Source organism: Sminthopsis crassicaudata, chromosome 2 (genome assembly GCF_048593235.1).
Source record: "Sminthopsis crassicaudata isolate SCR6 chromosome 2, ASM4859323v1, whole genome shotgun sequence".
In the NCBI taxonomy this organism is placed as follows: domain Eukaryota; kingdom Metazoa; phylum Chordata; class Mammalia; order Dasyuromorphia; family Dasyuridae; genus Sminthopsis; species Sminthopsis crassicaudata.
The window spans coordinates 85779990-85798843 of NC_133618.1; the positions used below are offsets into that span (position 1 = coordinate 85779990).

At 35.3% G+C, this 18854-nt stretch overlaps 1 protein-coding gene across 3 annotated transcripts in view; it reads left to right on the forward strand.

Moving 5' to 3' along the window:
- The window catches only part of PLEKHH2 (pleckstrin homology, MyTH4 and FERM domain containing H2), a 141726-nt gene that overhangs the window by 108526 nt on the left and 14346 nt on the right, over positions 1 to 18854 (forward strand). For all 3 annotated transcript variants that reach the window (XM_074286700.1, XM_074286699.1, XM_074286701.1), the window contains 4 exons: positions 1005 to 1102; positions 2540 to 2717; positions 7673 to 7828; positions 10282 to 10379. In XM_074286700.1, coding sequence (XP_074142801.1) covers positions 1005 to 1102; positions 2540 to 2717; positions 7673 to 7828; positions 10282 to 10379 — 530 coding nt within the window. The remainder of the gene's footprint in view (positions 1 to 1004; positions 1103 to 2539; positions 2718 to 7672; positions 7829 to 10281; positions 10380 to 18854) is intronic.

Below are 18854 nucleotides of genomic sequence, written 5' to 3' on the forward strand. Positions count from 1 at the left end.
CCTTAAATATCAGCATCCCAGTAGAGTATGACAATAGTTGTGCTTATTTGGTTCAAGTTTGTTGTCCTTGTGAAACACTTGTGAATATTTCAAGTTCAATATTTCTTATGTATGTAGGAAATAGATAACTATCCCATTCCTAATTTACATTGTACATTGATTACTTTTCTATTATTACCTTTGGGAAGGAGATAAATTCAAACCTAAACTTTAAGCAGATCTTCCTTATAAGTACCTGCTATAGTGGTAGAAGTAGCCAAAGTATGCAATAAGAGGATTTGATAAAACTCGTGTTGGTTCTTAAAATCCCTCAAACTTAAAGCAGGTTGTAGGATTACTGATTAGACATTTATATTTCACCTTGGTTCTTCCCTGTCTCCCTCAAAGTTCATGTCTTCTGGCAAGCCAGGGGGTAAATTTGGTGTATCATCCAGGTAGAGATCATCTTCTTGTCTGTAGTCCTGAAGTAGTTTACCAGGGATTCCTTCCATATAGCATCATCAGTATCTCTAAACCTATAAAACTCACACTCCAAGCCCGGACACAGCCATATCAGATCAATATTTGTCCTTTAAGAGACATAAGGTAACATACCCATAAGGTAATATTTTATAGGAAATTCCAGAGCTATTATGCTATCTGAAGGGTCAACGAAACCAGGGGACATTGTCACTTCTGTTTTTCAATATCTCCTGAGGACCTTGTCCTGCTTAGCAGTTGATAAGATCTGATTATCTCAAAGTAAAAATCCTCCTTAATGATGGGTCAGGCAGATGTATATGGCAGGGAACAAAAAGGGCACGTGATCTCTTTAATCTCATTACATAAAAAATCTGTTGCTGTCAGATATGCATTACTGAGTTGAGTGAATCCCCATCTGATTCAGTATGTTGTTACCTGTGTTCTGATTTGTATTAATGTTTTACAAACCTGAGCCTGAACATATCAAGAGTATCTTTCTTCAATGATGATCTTTCTTTCTTTCTTCCTTTCTTTTGGTCCAGGGCTGGCAGCTCTTGGCTCTCTGTGTTGGACTCTTTCTTCCCCAACATCCATTCCTTTGGCTCCTCAAGCTTCACCTGAAGAAGAATGCTGATTCAAAGTATGCATCAAGCCAATCAAATAGTGTCCTTTTAAATGCCTGCTCTGAATTCTTAGTTTTGAACTGAAGGGTTACCAAAAACAAGGATAATCCCTCTCCTTTAAGATGGTTCTTGAAATAGTTGAATATTTACCAGAAGTCTTTTCTGTATTTAGAATGTCCTTGTACTGCAAATTTACTGACTCTGATGGTACCCCTAGTTCACTCCGAGCGAAGAACTATTTTCTATCCTTTTTCCAAATTTCATTGATGCTGTTATTTTTTTATTTAAAAAAAGCTTTAAGATTAAGAATCTATTCAATCAGCATATCAGTCTATCCTACACTGCTATTTTTTATGCTATTCTTCACTAAAATTGTCTATTCCTAATGCTATTATGATTACTTATTTTGTATTTGTTTATATTATGGTATCTATGTTATTTTAAAAAATAATTATTAAAGTAAATTTGAAGTTAAAAATAAAATAATAGAGATAAAATCAACAAATTTGCTAAAGATTTTTCTATCCAAAATAAATATCTACATGCATGCATATTATTTGAAGGTAGGGAATGTAAAGATAGTGAGATAGTAGGTAGGTGACACAGTAGATAGCACATCAATCCTGGAATCAGGAAGGCTCATTTTTCTTAGTTCAAATTTGGCCTCAGATATTTACTGGCTATGTGATGCTGGGAAATCATTTAACCTTGTTTACCTTAGTTTCTCACCTATAAAATGATCTGGAGAAAGAATGGTAAACTACTTCAGTATCTTTGCCAAAAAAAAATAAAATAAAATAAAATACACACATACAAAAAACTCCAACCCCAACAATAACAACAACAAAAAAACCCTAAATAAGGTCATGAAGAGTTGGATATGACTAAAAACAACCAAATAATGATAGTGAGGAAGGAATGTATAATTGAAAGAATTGTTTTACTTAAAGTATTAAAAAGAGAAAGTGTGGTGAATGCCAATTTATTGGAATTTGTATTATTCAATGTGAAAACATATATAAAAAAATAGGAAATTTTAAGATTTGAGGAAAGATCCCTCAATGTTTAATATGTATATTAAGACCATTGTGATCCAAGGACCTTTTAGGCTTCCCAAGGTTCTTCTAGGGGGTTCTTGAGGTTAAAACTACTTTCATATGAATATTAAGATGTTTTTATTTCTAATTGAATATTGATAAATGTAACCTACATAAATAAAATCTTTTGAGGATGTTTTTATTTCTAATTAAATATTGATAAGTATTATTAAGATGTTTTCATTTCTAATTAAATATTGATAAATATAATCTACATAAATAAAGACTCTTTGGGAGAGGGTAGTCCTCTCTAATTTTTTAAGGGATCTTGAGATAAAAACTTTGAAATCCATTAGATGACCTTACTTAAATTTGATCTTAGACAAGAATTTTATTTCTTTTCTATACATGTTACAGGACAGAATTTGGGAAATATGCTATTTACTGCCAACGATGTGTAGAGAGAACACAACAAAATGGAGATAGAGAAGCAAGACCCTCAAGAATGGAAATTCTTTCAACTCTTCTTCGAAATCCTTACCATCATTCATTGCCCTTCAGTATCCCAGTACACTTCATGAATGGAATATATCAGGTAGGTCAGTTCAATATTTTCAAAAATCTTTCATGAAACATAATTAAGGCATCATGGAATGAGTATTCATGAAGGACTAGAGAAAGTGAAATAATTTAAATATGTAAAAAAAGCCAGCAATAATAGTTGCACAAAAGTAAATCTTGTTTCAAAACAGGAGATGTAAAACAGACCCATCAAAAGTGACATACATTAAAAAAGCATCAGGCAGAATTAATTTTATAATTAAATTTTCTTTTTATTACAAACTTAAGAATCATCAAAAAACACCAGCATTTCATTATACAAAGAAGAAAAAGTAAATTATAGAAAAACCTCATTTTATTGAAGTTTGCTTTATTTCTTGAAGGTTTATGGCCACCTTGAGTTGAGCAAGTCTATATTTGATATGGTGATGTGGCAAGTAATCTTTGGCATTACTATTGTAATTGTTTGGGGGTGCCACGGACCACACCCAAATAAAACGATGAACTTAATAATTGTTATGTGTGTTCTGACTGGCCACCAACTGGCCATTCCCCAGTCTCTTTCCCTCTTTCCCTATTTCTGAGACTCAGCAATATTGAAGAATATTACATAAACTTAATAGTTTATGTAATATTCTTATTACATATTATATTTTTAATATTAATACTCTTAGTAGCAGCAGTAGTATTTGAGAGGATTGACTCCAATTTTGAAAGAAGTTCTACACTAAGTAAAAGGCTGTTGTATTTCAGACTACCAGAAATCTTTGATAAAAAGAAGATTCAATCCATGTGGCAAACTTGATTGTTGGTCTTATTTTAAGAAATTGTCGTTGGTTGTTGGTCTTATTTTAAAAAATTGCTGTAGCCTCCTCAACCTTTAGCAACCACCATACCGATCAGTTAGCAGCCATCAGCATCGAGACAAGAACCTCTGCCAGCAAAAAAGATTGTGACTTGTTGAAGACTCAGATGATGGTTAGCATTTTTAGCAATAAAGCATTTTAAATTAGAATACATTTTTAGATATAATAATATTGCACAATTATCAAACTACAATATGATATAAACATATTTTTATATATACAGGGAAATTTTTAAAAAGTGTGACTTGTTTTATTGCAGTGGTCTGGAACCCAGTCCACAATATCTCCAAAGAATGCCTATATATAAGAAACTTGAAACCTTGAACTTAGGAACTATGAAATACTATTATATTTCTAAGAGGAGAAACTATACTATATAACTATATCAAAATCAGATCAGTAATTCTAAGACAAATTCATAACATATCTCTGTGTCTTTGAATATTTCTGAATCTTATTATTTTAATATTATTTTTGAATCTCTGAATTTTATTCTTTGAACATGATACTTTCCAAATTATATTTCTTGAATCACTTTCATTAAAACCTATTGATCCTCTTATAGACTGAGGCAAAAACATCACCCTTAATTTATATCATACACTGACTTTATTATTCATTTTTTTAAAAAAGCCAAATATACTCAGCATAATGGCACATCTCTGTAATCTCAGTTACTAGGGAGATTAGAATTAGTGGATAGGTTGTGTATGGGAGTTCTGAGCTATAATGAGCTAAAGTTGATTGAATGTCTGTCCGAAGCCTGGGCAGTATAATGGAGTCTTGGAAGCAAGAGGCCAAAAGGCTACCTAAGAAAAGGCAGACCAGTCCAGGTTAGGAACAGAGCAGGTTAGGTCAAAGCTTTTTTACCAGTCAGCAATCAAATCAGGTCAGTGAGTGTCTGCTTTATTACCAGTGTAAATTCACTATCTTTAAAAAAAAAAATGTTAATTTGCATGTTGTATAGTAGAATAAAGATGAAGGTAGAGACTGGAAATTATATGACCATGTGGGAACTTAGACTATAACTTAGACCAGCACTGATGTGAGAAAGGCATCTCTGATTTGGGGCGGGACAGGAAGGAAGCATGTACCTAAGAAATAATATTGATCTCCACTCCGCAGTGGAAGAGATGAGATAGAAGAAATCCTCCATTAAAAAAGCAAAAAGTACATTCTGCTTATGATATTTCCCTCTTCCATTTTTTCTTTCCCCATCCCCACCTCTTACCCTGATGAATTTGGGTGGGGGGAGAGAAAATGTGTTTAATTCTTCTTTGTCTGACTCAAATAAGAGAGAAATTTGCTTAGATGTCTACTCTCATATTTCTTCCTCAATATTTATGTACTCATCTTCTCATGAAATTTGATTATAAGGAATTATATTTTCCCCCTTTTCTTCCTCCTTTCTGTACTAGTACATCCCTTTACTCTTCCCTTGACTTTCTCTCTTCAACCTTTAGAACAGAATCATTCAATGCCTAAACCTTCTACTTTATTTATTTGTTTGTTTGCTTGTTTAACTCCTTTAAAATCCTTTAAAGAGACATTAAGATTCTGAAGCGTTACTTGTTTCTTTTTTCTTTGCTAAAATATTAGCGCTTCATCATTTTATAGCCCCTTCCTATTGCTTATAAAAATTTACCTTTCTATATTTCCCTTAACTGTTATGTTTGCATTTCAAAGTTCTTGCTTTGCACTGGTCTTTTCATTAGGAATACCTGAAAGTCCTTTATTAAGGATTTACCAATTTTTTTTCCTGTAAGACTACACTCAGCTTTTCAGAAAAAGTTTTTTTTTGTTGTTGTTGTTTGTTTTTTTGTTTTGTTGTAAGCCTGTCTTTTGTCTTTTGGAATATCATATTCCAATATCTTTTTGTGTGTAGTATAGCTTCCTAGTTTTGTGTGATCCTGAATAAGATTCCTTGGTATTTGAATGCTTTCTGGCTGCTTGAAATATTTTTCTTTATGGACTTTCTGTGACATTGCTGGGACTCTTCTTTTGAGGTCTCCTCTGGGGATGATTGATAGTTTCTGTCTACATTTTATTCTCTAGTTTTCTTAGTTATGGGCCACTTTCATTTGTGATTTTCTAAAACATGGTGTCCAGATTTGTTTTTTATCATGGTTTTCAGAGATTCCAAAGATTCTTAAATTATATCTCTTTGACCAATTTTGTAGAATTGTTATATTTGATACTTTACATTATTTTCCTAATTTTTTTGACCTTTGATTTTGTTCTAATCTTTCTTGATTTCTCATAGAGTCATTAATTCATTTGGTCTTTTTGTAATATCTGTTATTTGTTTTTTTTCAATGGTTTTCTATTATTTATAGCCATGTATCATCTAGAGAAAAATATAGGTAATAAGGACATCAAATTTTGAAGTATTAGACAGTTTGGGATCAAGAAAAAATATTTTTTCTCAGATGTTAAGCCCAATCTCTTCCAGCTAAAATGAGAACATTTTTTTTTTTATTCATTTTCCCAAATTATCCCCTCCCTCCCTCCACTCCCTCCCCCCGATGGCAGGTAATCCCATACATTTTACATGTGTTACAATATAACCTAGATACAATATATGTGTGTAAATACCATTTTCTTGTTGCACGTTAAGTATTAGATTCCGAAGGTATAAGTAACCTGGGTAGATAGACAGTAGTGCTAACAATTTACATTCGCTTCCCAGTGTTCCTTCTCTGGGTATAGTTATTTCTGTCCATCATTGATCAACTGGAAGTGAGTTGGATCTTCTTTATGTTGAAGATTTCCACTTCCATCAGAATACATCCTCATACAGTATTGTTGTTGAAGTGTATAGTGATCTTCTGGTTCTGCTCATTTCACTCAGCAACAGTTGATTTAAGTCTCTCCAAGCCTCTCTGTATTCCTCCTGCTGGTCATTTCTTACAGAGCAATAATATTCCATAACTTTCATATACCACAATTTACCCAACCATTCTCCAATTGATGGACATCCATTCAACTTCCAGTTTCTAGCTACAACAAAAAGAGCTGCCACAAACATTTTGGCACATACAGGTCCCTTTCCACTCTTTAGTATTTCTTTGGGATATAATCCCAATAACAGCAATGCTGGGTCAAAGGGTATGCACAGTTTGACAACTTTTTGGGCATAGTTCCAAATTGCTCTCCAGAATGGCTGGACTTCTTTCACAACTCCACCAACAATGTATCAGTGTCCCAGTTTTCCCACATCCCCTCCAACATTCATCATTATTTGTTCCTGTCATTTTAGCCAATCTGACAGGTGTGTAGTGGTATCTCAGAGTTGTCTTAATTTGCATTTCTCTGATCAGTAGTGATTTGGAACACTCTTTCATATGAGTGGAAATAGTTTCAATTTCATCATCTGAGAATTGTCTGTTCATATCCCTTGACCATAAAATGAGAACATTTCATAAATATTTGTCTTTATTCACTTTGTGGCCCAGCTTAAGATCCAATTGACAATGAAATACTTCGTATTTCCAGTGTGGCTTCTTAATATCTTTTCACTCTTTTTTGAGACAACATTTGCTCATTTTTACATTGTCTTTGTCTTTATTGTTTTGCAAATAAGTTTATACTCTAACTAAATATTGTGTCATATTATCTCTGTACTTGAAAAGTACTATGATATTCCTATAAATTGACTTTTAAATGAGAATAAAAGGAGATATTTATGAAGTGTTCAGCACAGTGACTGAAACATAGAGTAGGTGTTTAATAAATGCTCTTTATCATAATGTTCAACAAAAACAACAATTATATTGTATACTTTATGTTTATATTAATCTTAATTTTTTTTTCTTTTCCTCAAATTATGATAGCTAGGTGGTGGTACTGGATGATCTTTGGAAATCAGAAAGATTCATTTTCCTTAGTTCAAATCTAGCCTCAGACATTTATTAGAAGTATGATCCTAGACGAGTCACTTAACCTTATTTGCCTCAGTTTCTCATCTGTAAAATGAAGTGAAGGAATGGCAAACCACTTCAGTATCTGTGCCAAGAAAATCCCAAATGGGGTCATAGAAAGCGGGCACTTATTGAAATGACTCATTAACAACAATAACAATAACCACCTTAAATTGAATGAATTGATTGTTGTTTCTCTTTAGGTAGTAGGATTTGATACTTCTACCACAGTGGAAGAATTTTTGAATACTCTAAACCAAGAGACTGGAATGAGAAAGCCAGCCCAGTCTGGATTCGCACTCTTTACAGATGACCCATCTGGCAAAGACTTAGAACACTGTCTTCAAGGAAACATCAAGGTAAAGTCAAAGCATTGGAAAGACAAATCCATTAGCCAGTAAAAAAAAAATTTCAACAATTCGAAAGCTAAAAATTTAAGTCGTATAATTTCCATTTCCATACTTCAAGGATGCATGAATTTTCTTTCATTTCTCTTTCACCAAGGCAAATTCCTATTTCTCTAGGTTTTAGTGGGCAATTCTGAATAATAATACTAACAATAATAACTAATATTTATGTAACACTTTAAGGATTGCAAAATACTTTACAAATATTATTTCAATTTGGTCCAGAACCATTCATCACTTCATGGCTTTTCCTCTGGAAAAGAACCTGTCTGATTTAACGAGACTGCTCCTTGGATGACAGAGTGACAGTCTATTACCTGGGCCATTGTCTGAAATTGTTCCATCTTAGTGGAACTTAGAGCTTGCATCCAGTTGACTTAAGAGAACTCCCTGATGTAACAAAGAAAAACTGCACAATAGAAATATATCACTTTATATGTTAAAAGAAGTTGGGCCAACTTTGATCAAGTACTGAAATGTTTTGCTAACATATATTAAGCAAATGGCAATAAAACAAACTGTATGTTGGTTTGTATTTTTTTTCTTTTTATGTTATTCTTTATTAATAACATAAATTTTCTACTTATAGGTAGGATATTTAGAATCTTAGACCATTGATCCAGAAAGGACATTAGAAATTACCTAGCCCAAAATTCTTACTTTACAGATTGAGAAATGGAGGCCCAGAAGGAAGCACCTTATCCAAGTCACATAGCTCATTTATGGGAGAGCATGGACTAGAACTCTGGTCTCATAATTCCCATGCTAGTACTCTCTCACATTGGTATGGGCCTTGACTGCACTTGGAGGCAAACACTCTACTGATAATTAAAATGAGAATGCGATTCAAAAGTAGAAGAAGAGAAAATTGGACTTAAAGATATTAAAAAGGCAGTGTAATATGATAGAAAGAATGCTACATTTGTAGTCAAATGAACTAGGTTCAAATCTTAAGTAAGCTTGGGAAAAGCATTTAACCTCTTTGGTCCAGTTTCCTTATCTATAAAATTAGGGGACTGGTCTAATTGACCTCAAAAGTTCCTCCCAGGTCTGGATCTTTTATCCTATTATCATACAAACTCAAAATATAAAAAGAAATATCTAGTAATTTGGGAAAAAAAACAAACTTAACGTTTAACTCCATTTGCAATAATATACCCCCAAGCAGCACTGGTAAGTTTCTGTTGAAACTTTGAACTCTATAATATTTCCTTCAAGAATTCAAACAGTTTTTATACAACACAAAGAGAGGCAGTATGGTACAATGCACAGATTGCTGAAGTTAGATTCAGGAACTACATCTGGCACAAACTCTATGATCTCCCCAGGCAGTACTAAGATCCTGAGTCTCAAAGCCAGTGGCTATCTGCATTGGGAAGGGCAGGTTCTCATCAGGAATTGTTTGTTTTCTCTTGGACTCATCCTCTTCTCTTTTGCCTTGTATGAACCTAGACAGAAAGAAAGAAATTTGGCATTAAAACTCTTGGAGCCTGGGTGTGCTAATATTTAGCCAACATAGTCAGCTTCTTCATTTGGTTGAATGGAGTTAAGTAAACAATAATTGCTTTGTTAACTACTCCTTCTATACTTTTTAAAAATGTCTACTAGTGGCCCAGTAAAGACAGTTATATTTATATTTTCTTTCAGACCTTTTCTTAAGGTTTTAAAAATCTCTTTAATTCTTTTTTTTGGTTGGAAAATTTTAGAAAATGTTGATTACATTTCAATACCCTTTTGGAAAATGCTTTCATCCCAGGCTAAAGCTAAAATTGACAATGGTCCTTCTTATTCTATATGAGTCAACTACGTGATTCAGTGAATAGAAAGCTGAGCCTAAAGCTTGAGTTCAAACTCAATGGGACCTGGGTAAATTCATTTAATCACCTTCTTCCTCAGTTTCCCCATCTATAAAACAAGAATAATAATAGTATCTATGTCACAAGGTTATTGTGAGGATAAAATGAATTAATATTTATAAAGCATTTTGAAAATCCTTAAGTACTTCTTGTAAATGTAAATTGTTATTATTATTTGTATTACTATTATTTAGTATTCAGTGACCTATTCACAAGTAAATTCCAGGCATATTTATATTACTTGTCCCAAAGAAGAGATCATACATTAAAATTATTTTTCTTTTAAAATAAAAATCAATGATCACAGCCCAAAGCTTGTGTGTATATGTGTGTGTGAGCGAGTTAAACAGTAAGCGGATCAAAAAGATGCTAAATAATTAAAATCCCAACTGAAAGCTTTACATACACATTTTCACAAGCTTAAATAACAAGCTTACACTTTGCTTAATCATAGTCATTGAAGTTTTTCATTATAAACATATACTTTTCTTCTGAAAATGCTGATTTGATAAAATGCCATAACTACCAAGCTCTACATTTTCCTCCTAGATTTGTGACATTATTTCTAAATGGGAACAGGCTTCCAAAGAGCAACAGCCTGGGAAATGTGAAGGTACAAGAACGGTACGCCTAACTTATAAAAACAGGTGTGTAATAATGACTAAAACTCCCAGAATATGTGTATTGGTTGTGCTTGTTGGATGAAGACTGTTTTTCAAAGATTTCAACTAAATATTGCCTTTCCCTCTAAGCAATTTATCTTCTAAATAACATTTTGTTTTTTCTCCAGTTACATGTTAAAATAGTTTTTAATATTTGATGTGGTTTTTTTTGTTTTGTTTTGAGTTCCAAATCCCTCCCTCCTCTTCCCTCTCCTTGAGATGGTAAGTAGTCTAATATAGATTACACATATACTATCATCTAAAACATTTACATAATAGTCATTTTGTACAAGATTTGAACAAAAAAATTGGAAGGAAGGAAGGAAGAAAGGAAGGAAGGAAGGAAGGAAGGAGGGAGGGAGGGAGGCAGGGAAGGGAGGAAGAAGGAAGGGATGGAGGGAAGGAAGGAAGGAAGGAAGGAAGGAAGGAAGGAAGGAAGGAAGGAAGGAAGGAAGGAAGGAAGGAAGGAAGGAAGGAAGGAAGGAAGAAAGAAAGGAGAGAAGAGAGAGAAGGGAAGAAGAGAGGGAGGGAGAGAGGGTGAAAGGAAGAGAGGAAGGAAAGAGCAGTAGTGGGGGGAGGGGAGTCGTATGATCAGATCTTCATTTTAAGATAATTTGACAACTGAGTGAGTGGAGGATGGATTGAAAGGAGATACTTTGCCAGAGAGGCCAACCAGAAGGTTATAGGAGTCCAGAATTGACACGATTAGGGTCTATACTTGGGTAGTGGTCATAGGAGGAAAAGGGATATAAATGATGTTTCAAAGGTAGAAACAGGACTTGATCACAGATCGGAGATAGGAAATGAGAGAGAGTGAGGAGTCAAGAATGGCAGCTAGGTGACTAGGGGAAAAAGTGGTACCCTCAAAAGTAATAGGGAAATTAGGAAAAAGGGAAAATTTCAGGGGAATGATAAGGAGGGTGGTTTTCCCTTCTTTGGAGATGCAGATACACTTATTGCTTTTTTTGGTCATACTTGTACATATTGTAAGTTCATAGAAGAATAATTTTAAAGAGAGAAGGGACTTTAAAAATTCTTAAGATCTAGAGCTAGAAGTGACTACAGAGGCCACCCTGTTGAGCCCCTCCAGGGTTTGGTCTTCTGATTCCAAATCCAATCTTCTTTCTTTTGCCTCCCTTTGTTATCCTTAAGTTTACCAGGTAAGACTTTTGCATTGTGCATTTTATAAACTTAGGATGAGATCTGTTCATCCATCCCTGTTGCCTTCCAGAAAAGACTGGATTTCATTTGTTGAGTATTTTGAGCAGGAGATTGCTTTTAAGATAACTCCAAGATCCACTCCAGGACTGAAATTCTGTAATTATGACAGCCTGGGAGCTGAGCAAAGGGTTAGCCAGGATCAGGATTTGGCCTAAATTCTGGAATTCTGAAAGATCTTCCTCCTGCTATAACAAGTTTCCATTGAGATTACTTGTCTGTTTTCTTTGCTTAGTGGGAGGTAACCTAGAACACTTGGATTCTTTTAGAAGCTGGTTCCAGCCCCTTAAGCTATGTCGCTTGCACAGTCCCTGAATTTTAACCTTTGATATTACTAGCTGCTAGAAATAACCGATTCCTCCTTCTAATACCCGTCCCCTTTCCCCCAAGCTGGTGTGGGTGTGTGTATCTTTAAATGGATGCATTTCAAGTAATTTTCATTTATAGTGGGGTGTGATGAGATCATCGAGTTTTGTTTCCAGCCAAGTAGCATCACTTCCATGTATAGTAATGTATTGAGTTCTTTGTGCTGGGTCATGGGATGGAGATGGCAGTTTAATTAAAGAAAACTGAAGATTCTTCTAGACGAGATAGCACTGAACATGGGCAAAAGGACAGGAGGCAGCTATAAAAAAGAGTAATGTCTCATGCCTTAGAGGATCATGAAGAAAAAACAATGAAAATGTTACCATGTTAAAAATCCCCTAGGGTCTTTAACCCTCATGTTTGACACTATTATTGAAAATTACAGCATTATTTTTTAATAGAAAAAGTTGAAATGATATATAAACTGCAGATATGATACAGTACTATGGTTTCAAATACAGTCCTGCCTTGCTTACACAGATACCCAATTCATAAGTCCATTTCCACCAACAGAAAGCTAGGATGATAACCTGCTGTACCATGTCATGCTGCCAAATGCTTGAGTCTTCATCTGTCAAGTACTCCTCTTATTAGCCAAGCTAAAATATCAACTTACTCTTTATTGTACTATTAGGAAATTTCATTTATTTAGATTCAGTGAGTTAGAGATTTAATTAGTGGGCTTTGTAACCAGATGCCCTCATCTGTAACCATTTTGAAACTAGTACTTAAATTCCATTCATATTTAAGCTGCTATTTGGTTTGGTTTCTCACTATGTATTTGAAAACTATAAAAGTCAAGGCATGTTTCTCACAAAACAAGACTGGAAAGAGGTCTACCCTGAAGGGATAATTTCCCTCCCTTAAACAAAAGGATTATTTTCAATAATCTTCTGTTGTTTGTTTTTTCTCCTGGGAGTGTAATTTTCATACCCTTGCAATCTTTAGCTTTCAATTAAGACTACTAGAATTGGACCTTAAAAGATCATTTTATTTATTCCCCTACTCCCACCCCCTACTTAATATAATGAAACATTTCCATACAGATGAAACTCTGTATTTGTTGTAAAAGACCTCCAAAGAGTTTCCTTGCTAATTAATTTCAGTATTTATCAGGCTTCACTTCCAGAAGAATCTGCTTTAGGATTAGATTTAATCCTACTCTTTCATTGTTAAAATGTAAGTCTACTTCATTTTACTTGGGGCATCTAGACCTGGAGTCAGGAGGACCTGAGTTCAAATGCAACCTCAAGCACTTACCAACTGTGTGATCCTGGACAAGGTCAAACTTAACCTTGTATAATTCTATTTCCTCATCAGTAAAATGAGCTGGAGAAGGAAGTATCAAGCTACTCTAGTACCTTTACCAAGAAAATCTGAAATGAAGTCACAAAAAGTCATACCTGATTGGACAACAAATTATTTTACTTCTTGGCCATCTCACAACTGTATTCTAGAGCAGAAGTATCAAACTTGCAGGTTCATTCAGATTAAATGTAATTGAGAAATGTTTAACAAAATAAGTAAAAATATAATGCAATATAGGTGATGTTAATTTGTGGTTTTCTAAGTCAATATATGTAGCCCTCAAGCAGCTATTTATACTTGAGTTTGAGCTAGTGGTCCAGGGCAAGGCTCAGCAAACTAATAGTTGTCTTATTTGGGGGAGCTAAGAAAGAAAAGTTTTATTGTATTTTTAAAATGTAAAAATCATTCTTAGTTCATGGGTGGTACGAAAGCAGACACGAAGTCCATCTTGGGGCACTTATTTGTCAACCCCTGTAGAAACTTCTCTCACTCTATCCCTTGAGATTTGACCTCAACTACCAGGCAGCACAATATGATTGAAAGAGCCCTGAAGGTGAGAGTCAAAGAACCCAGGTTCAATCTGTTAGCATTTCAGTGTCCTTTCTCTCAAATGAGGGAACTAATTGGGATCACCTCTGAGGTTTCTACATCTCTGAGTTTGTGCTACATCAGTTATCTTTGTATCTTCCTTTCTCCAAAGCCTTCTTTAGTTGTAGAGCCAGGAATGAATGTCAGTGGTCACCCAGGAAGGAATAATAAAAATAATCAACATTTATATAATGCTTATTATGTATCAGGAACTCTGCTAAACATTCTACAGTTTGTCTCCCTCAATCCTCACAAAGAAAGGTCCTGATAAGTTGGTACTATTATTATTACATTCATTTTACAGATGGGGAAACTGAGGTAGACAGATTAAGTGACTTGTCCAGAGTCATACAGCTAGTCAATGTCTGAGACTCCTTCTGACTCCAGACTAAGAGTTTGATCCACTGACCCACCCAGATATCACACGGTTTCCAAGTGTTTCGTTCCAATGTAGATGTCTCTGGATCATTCCTTTTGCTGTTTTGTTTCTGCCTCTCTTTCTTATCCATTATGACAAAAGATCAATCATGGCCAAGTTTGCCCAGATCCATTATGGCATTTCTGCACTTGCCAATTTTTCTCCTCTTCCTTAACTGATGTAGCTTTTAAAATTTCACTCTGTGCCTCTTAAGCCCCTTTTCTAGTTCACTAAAGTCATTTTGCATTCTGATCTTAGCTTTGAGAGTGCTGGTCAGCATCCCTCCTTGCTTGGATGTTATCCACAGATTTAATAAGCCTTCTCTTTAATGCACTCACACGCATAGAAGTCTTAGACACAGGCAAGGCCTGAGGCCCACCGAACCCCACTGTTACATCTCTCCAAGTTGACATTGTTTCATCCTGCATCAGTCTCTGCATGTGAAAGGCCCCCTGAGCCATGTGTGCACACACCTAAGTTATAGTCTAACCCCCATTTCCTTGCCAGCGTGTCAGGCCACTTCAGCTCCTCTTCAAGATGCTCTGAGTGTGTCAGTCTCCATGGCTCGAGCGCTAATTTACCTGCTACATTGTCATGCTCCCCATACTGACCACAGTCAGAAATGTAGAATTGCCTTTAGCGGACTACTTGGGACCATTAATATTAGGAGGAAGACAGATCATTTAGGCGGAGACCCAACAGAACTGAGGCCTGCCAGAGGGCCTGTGTCACTAAGAACCATCTTTGGAGCCAGCAGAGACCCAAAAGCAAAGTGTGTCCCAAGCGTGAGGTAATTTCTGATTGTGCATTATTCTTTACTATCCTGGGATGAGGATGTGGAGTTGGTGCTAAATGTGTGTTCCATCCGGCTGTGGATACAATCCTCTGATCTTTACCAATCCAAATGCCCAGTTGGGTTTCTTTTCTGGCTCCACCCCTTTTATTTCTTGTATTTGGAGAGAAAACAAGCTATATATATTTTCATGTAAAATACTCTAGTGAGTTCCCCATTCTGTGCCATATGGGTACACTATTAACTATCCTTCTACTACCCGTTGACTTTCTAGTTAAAAGAATACTAAAAACAGACTTGAATAAAAGGAAGGGAGGCAAATATAGAGAATAGTATTCTGCAATCTAATCAAGTGCTACTTCCACCATTCTATGACCAGCACACATTCAGTTCTTCTTTTAATCCATCTAATCTTGAGCTGCTGATAACCAAGTCACAAACTTTTTATCCTACTACTTCTGTTCCTTTACCCCTCATCCACAGCTGGCTCAGCTCTCCCAAGCCTTTTCTTGCTAGGCCTTCCTCTCCCATCCTGCCCTCTGGAAACCATGTTCCCCCTTGTCTCGTTTTTTTTCCCTCTCTTTTTGTATGAAAACCGACTTCTTCCAGAAGTCATTGAATCTCTGAGCACCATCTCTACTAAAAAGTATAATTTCACTCACTTACCTTATACTTGGCCAGTGAGAAGGCATATTCTTTGCTTTTCACTGCCACTTTGGGATCCTCCTTTGAATACCATCACTTAGCAGCCTCTCCTTTGTGGATTCACTCCATCTATATCATTTTTATCATCTCATCTAGATTCTTATTGTAGCTACGTATCAGCTTGGCTCCCCCTCCTTCCTTAAGAAGGAGCTCAATGTCTTGCTCTATAATATAAACCATGGCTTTCATATAAGGGCCATATACACATAGATATTCCTTCAAACACTCAGACCTCACCTAGTGCAGTTAGGCCTGGAATCAAGTGTGTATGACATCAGACACTTAACTAGCTATATGATCTCAGGCAAGTCACTTAACTTCTATCTGCCTCAGTTTCCTCAACTATAAAAATGGGACTAATAGTACATATCTCCCAGAGTTCTTATGAGGCTTAAACAAGATCATATTTGTAAAGGTCTTGGCAGAGAGCCTGGCATATAGTAGGTATTTTATAAATGCACATTGCTTCCTCCTTCCAATTTCTTCACTCTACAATTCTGATAGACTGCTATACATCTTCACACTACCCAAGGCTCAGTCAAACCCGAGAATTCAACTGTTACGCCCCTTGATTCAGAATTTCTGTGATCAGAACCTCCTATCCTTCCTCTGCTTCATTCTTTACCAAGTCATCAAACTATTCTTAATCTCTCCTCATTTCATAGCCAAAGTAAAAAAACAATGGTTCCTTTCTACTTCACACTCATATCTCATTACTTTGTGCACTTATCACTTGACCAAAGTGGCTTTCTCCAAGGTTACCAAGAATCTCTTGCCTGATAAATCATATCCTCAGTTCTCATCCTGTTTGATCTCTCTGCAGCTTTGGACAATTTTTATATCCTTTTTACTCATGTAATTCTCATCCCTGTTGACACTAGTCTAACTAGTCTTACCATTCCTTTGAAGTCTCCTTTGCTGGATCCACTTACCCCCAATTTCCCTCAATTTTCTACAAGTATTTTTATTTTGTTTTCTCTCTCTCTCTCTCTCTCTCTCTCTCTCTCTCTCTCTCTCTCTCTCTCTCTCTCTCTCTCTTCCTCCTCCTCCTCCTCCTCCTCCTCCTCCTCCTCCTCCTCCTCCTCCTCCTTTTCCTCCTCTCTCTTTTCCTGTCTCTATCTGTCACTATTTGTCTTTCCATCTCTCTGTCTCTCTGTATCCCCATAAAAATATATTTAATACAGAATTTTAGATTTAGAAGAGATTGTGGTACCTATCTTGTCTAATACATATTTGAAAAAGAACCTCTTCTAAAATACACCCAATAAATGCACATACTAGCCTTTACTTTCTAGACCATTAATGAGTGGGAACAGACTTCCTCCCAAATCAGTTTACTTTTTACCCCTTCCCAACAATTAGGAAATTTCTCCTTATTTTATCAAGGCTAAATTGCCTCTTTATATTTTCTGCCTAGTTCTGACCTCTGCCATCCTGAAAACTAAGATGATTCCTTCTTTCATATGATACTTCTTCAAATAACTTGAAGATAGTGATCATGTTCCTAAGTTTCTCTAGGCTAAGAATCCCTAATTCTTTCAATTTCTACTCATACAACATGATCTTGAGGTCTTTGTCATTCTTGTTGCCTTCCTCTACGTTCTCTGTAGCTTTTCAAAATCCTTCTTAAAATGTGGTACCCATAATTGAACACAATACTTAAGATGTGGTGTGACAAAAGCAAATTCCCCATTGATAGACACACATACACACACACATAAAACATACAAACACATAGATACATACATACACATATATTTTTATATATTTCACTATAATAGGTTTAGTCCAATGTTCTAAATTTTCACTACCTTTTTGGATCCTGACTTTAAGATAGTGTTTTAGCAATCTGTACTAGCTTTGTGGCATCTACCAATTGATGAGGAATCCATCTATGCCTTTATCAAAATCATTAATAAAATACCAAATAGTACATGACCAAGAAAAGATTGGGATTGAATCAATAATTGAACTTTGGGTCCTGATATTCAACCAGTTCCAAATCCTACACATAATAATTTGCCATGTACCATGTTCTCTGGGTTTTGCTCACTTTACTTAGTGTCAGTTTACATATGTCTTTCCAGCCTTTTCTGACATCAACCTGTTCTTCATTTCTTATAGAACAATAATATTCCATTACCTGTGCATACCATAACTTATTCAGTCATTCCCCAACCGATGGCATCTATTTATTCATCTTCCAATTCTTTGCCACCACAAAAAGAGCTGCTACAGTTTTGTACCTATGGGTTCTTTTTTTTCTTTAATGATTTCTTTGTGATATAGACCCAATAGTAGTACTGCTGGATCACAGGGTATGCACAGTTTGATAAATGTTTTTGATCATAGTTCCAAATTGCTCTCTAGAATGGTTGGATTAGTTCACAATTCCACCAACAATGCATTAGTGTCTCACTTTTTCCACATCCTCCTCTCATCTTAGCCAATCTAAGAAGTGTGAAGTGGTAATTTAGAGTTGTCTTAATTTATATTTCTTTAATCAATAGTGATTTAGAGTACTTTTCATAAATCTAGAAATGGCTTTAATTTTTTCATCAAAAATTGTTTATATCCTTTGTTTTATCAACAATTCTTTTGACATTCATCCTAAGTAGTGCCCCATACTTTCTTTGGTTTGATCCTTTCCTCTGATATAGCTAAAAAAGAAAAATCTCTAAAATGATTTTTGTTGTTCTTAGCTTTCCAGTTACACAGTTGACTGAAAAGTACCAAGAATGCCATATCCTACTTTGCTGCTAGTTTGACAACTACAAAGGTTTTATGACCCTAAGCTTTACCCTGAAATGCTAGAATATTAGCATTAATAGCTTAATAGTGATGCTATGTATCTTCAAGTCATAAAATGCCATGAAAAACTAAAGTTAATAGTCACAGGAATAGCAATGGAGGCTGCTGGTGAGCATGAACAGGCTGCAATATATTACCAAGAGGGAAAACATGGACATTAAGGCAGAAAAGAAGGCAGGTTATCCATGTTACAAGAGTGAGAAATAAGTGATGAACAAATAGATTGTGCTCTCTGTTAGTACTGATAAAATGT